The sequence below is a fragment of the Arachis ipaensis genome, chromosome B03 (genome assembly GCF_000816755.2).
Source record: "Arachis ipaensis cultivar K30076 chromosome B03, Araip1.1, whole genome shotgun sequence".
Taxonomy (NCBI): domain Eukaryota; kingdom Viridiplantae; phylum Streptophyta; class Magnoliopsida; order Fabales; family Fabaceae; genus Arachis; species Arachis ipaensis.
Genome location: NC_029787.2, coordinates 119,951,364 through 119,953,217, shown reverse-complemented (window position 1 = coordinate 119,953,217; position 1,854 = coordinate 119,951,364). Strand labels below are relative to the sequence as shown.

Sequence of the window (1,854 nt, the reverse complement as noted above, 5' to 3'; positions counted from 1 at the left end):
AAGAATAAAACGGACTACAAACACTCCCCTAAAGTCCTAATCCAAATTCACCAACCTCAAACTCTGTCAGTATCTTCAAGAGAGGTGGATGATGGTAAAATTAGTTGGATGAAAAACCTATTAACCGGTTAGATTCGTGAAAACCTACTCCCTTAATCAGAGACCTGTACTGTACCGAATGGCTTGTACCATTAAATGCTGAATCAATGCTCTCAATTCCAATAAAGCCTAAACTCTGATATGCTGCACCAACAAGTATACAAATCACAGAAATGCATGTGATGTAAGACAGGGGCTTGTCTCATGTATCTTGGTCTTGGTCTTGTAAACTGGCCCCAGCATTTCCAGATACACACACAAGCCAAATATGAATGTGTTTTGCCTTGGTAGACCGACGTGTGCATATCTTACAAACATCTTTGGAGTATCTTCCATCTCACCCATCAGTGAGAATCTTTACATTGATACAAAAAGTGGGTGTTTTACTTGTTGGCTTTGGCCTCAGTTACAAAAAAAGACCGAGGGCAAGAGCATCCACGTAGGCAGCAGCCGTCTGATAGAAATGTCGAATCATTAACATATACATGCCCCAACGACGGCCACACCAACAGGTTAGATGAGAAGCATGTCACTCGTATCAAGGAACTGGAGGCGCATTCCTGGGATATCTCGCAGAAGAAGGAATTCGTTGAAGAGTCCGGGGATAGTCATGCTTCAAACGTTTATTTGGCAAACCATGCACTGGCCTATTCACACAAGAATAATTATAAACCATGAGAGATTTTAAAGAAATATCACTAAAGGACATCGTTGTAGAATTGCCCAGGAATAATAATTACATTGACCCCTCTGGAAAATTTGGGGAAATGGATTCTGACCTCCCTTTAGAGGAGGTAAGTGTTCTGTTTACAAAAGAATCTAGTGTAATATTTTACAAGTACCGAGTACTGCAACCAAATTTCAGAGAAGACCAATGTATATTATCAGAAATAAAGGGGAGTCAGGCTGAGTTTTACTAAACCTCAGAAGGAGAGCCTGAGTTCAATACACATTATAATAGTGAGTTTTTTTTTTTAATTAAAAAAATAAACAGCCCACTACTAAAACCAATTTTATCTGTATATCAGTTTGTCCAGTAAATTTCTTTGATGATTATCTGCCAGCAGCAGCCTAAGTACCATTTACTCCACCATACAAACTTCAATTTCAAGTTAAGGGTTGCAAGAGTATATCATATAGATTGCAAGCAGGTCTATATTGCTACCAGCTTTATGAAGATGGACTACTAAATTACACTAGGTGCAAACAACATGCTAAGGACCTGGTAAACACAACACAGGAAACTAATATACATACAAGGAGTAAATACCTCAATATGCAGCAGAAAGTATGCAAGAACTAAATATACTTGATCTGTAGTCAAAGCGGCATACCTGGGAGAACCCTGCCGTTTCGGAATGCTTTGACCAAGCATTGTTCTTAGACTTCCAAGTGCCTTCTCCGCAGCCTGAAGAAAGAATGCAGCTTAGCGCTCCAACATGTAAAAAGTTACCCAAATGCAAAGAAAAAACTCACATAAAAAATAAAATATCTTGTAACTATATAAAACAAGATACCTGCATTTTAGCCTCATCCCATGTTAATCCAATCCCTTCACCAAACACTTGGCCATCTATTTCGACCTGAAATCATGTGTAAATAAATGCCACAAGGTTGTTAGCTTTTTTCTTTATCAACAGAAAGTTGAATTAAACAATATCATCAACTGCGGATAACATCGTAAAAGGCAGAGAAGGCTTCCTCATCAGTTTATAATCCCTACAGTCTACAAGTATGTTATATAAAAGACCATTA

At 38.3% G+C, this 1,854-nt stretch overlaps 1 protein-coding gene across 1 annotated transcript in view; it reads right to left on the bottom strand.

Annotated features, from left to right (window-relative positions):
• The window catches only part of LOC107631000 (RNA polymerase II C-terminal domain phosphatase-like 1), an 8,409-nt gene continuing 6,572 nt past the window's right edge, over window positions 18–1,854 (bottom strand). Inside the window, exons 15-17 of the mRNA XM_016334305.2 lie at window positions 1,617–1,682; window positions 1,434–1,507; window positions 18–746 (exon numbers count right to left, since the gene is read on the bottom strand). Of these exons, the coding sequence (XP_016189791.1) occupies window positions 638–746; window positions 1,434–1,507; window positions 1,617–1,682 (249 nt within the window). The 3' untranslated portion in view covers window positions 18–637. The remainder of the gene's footprint in view (window positions 747–1,433; window positions 1,508–1,616; window positions 1,683–1,854) is intronic.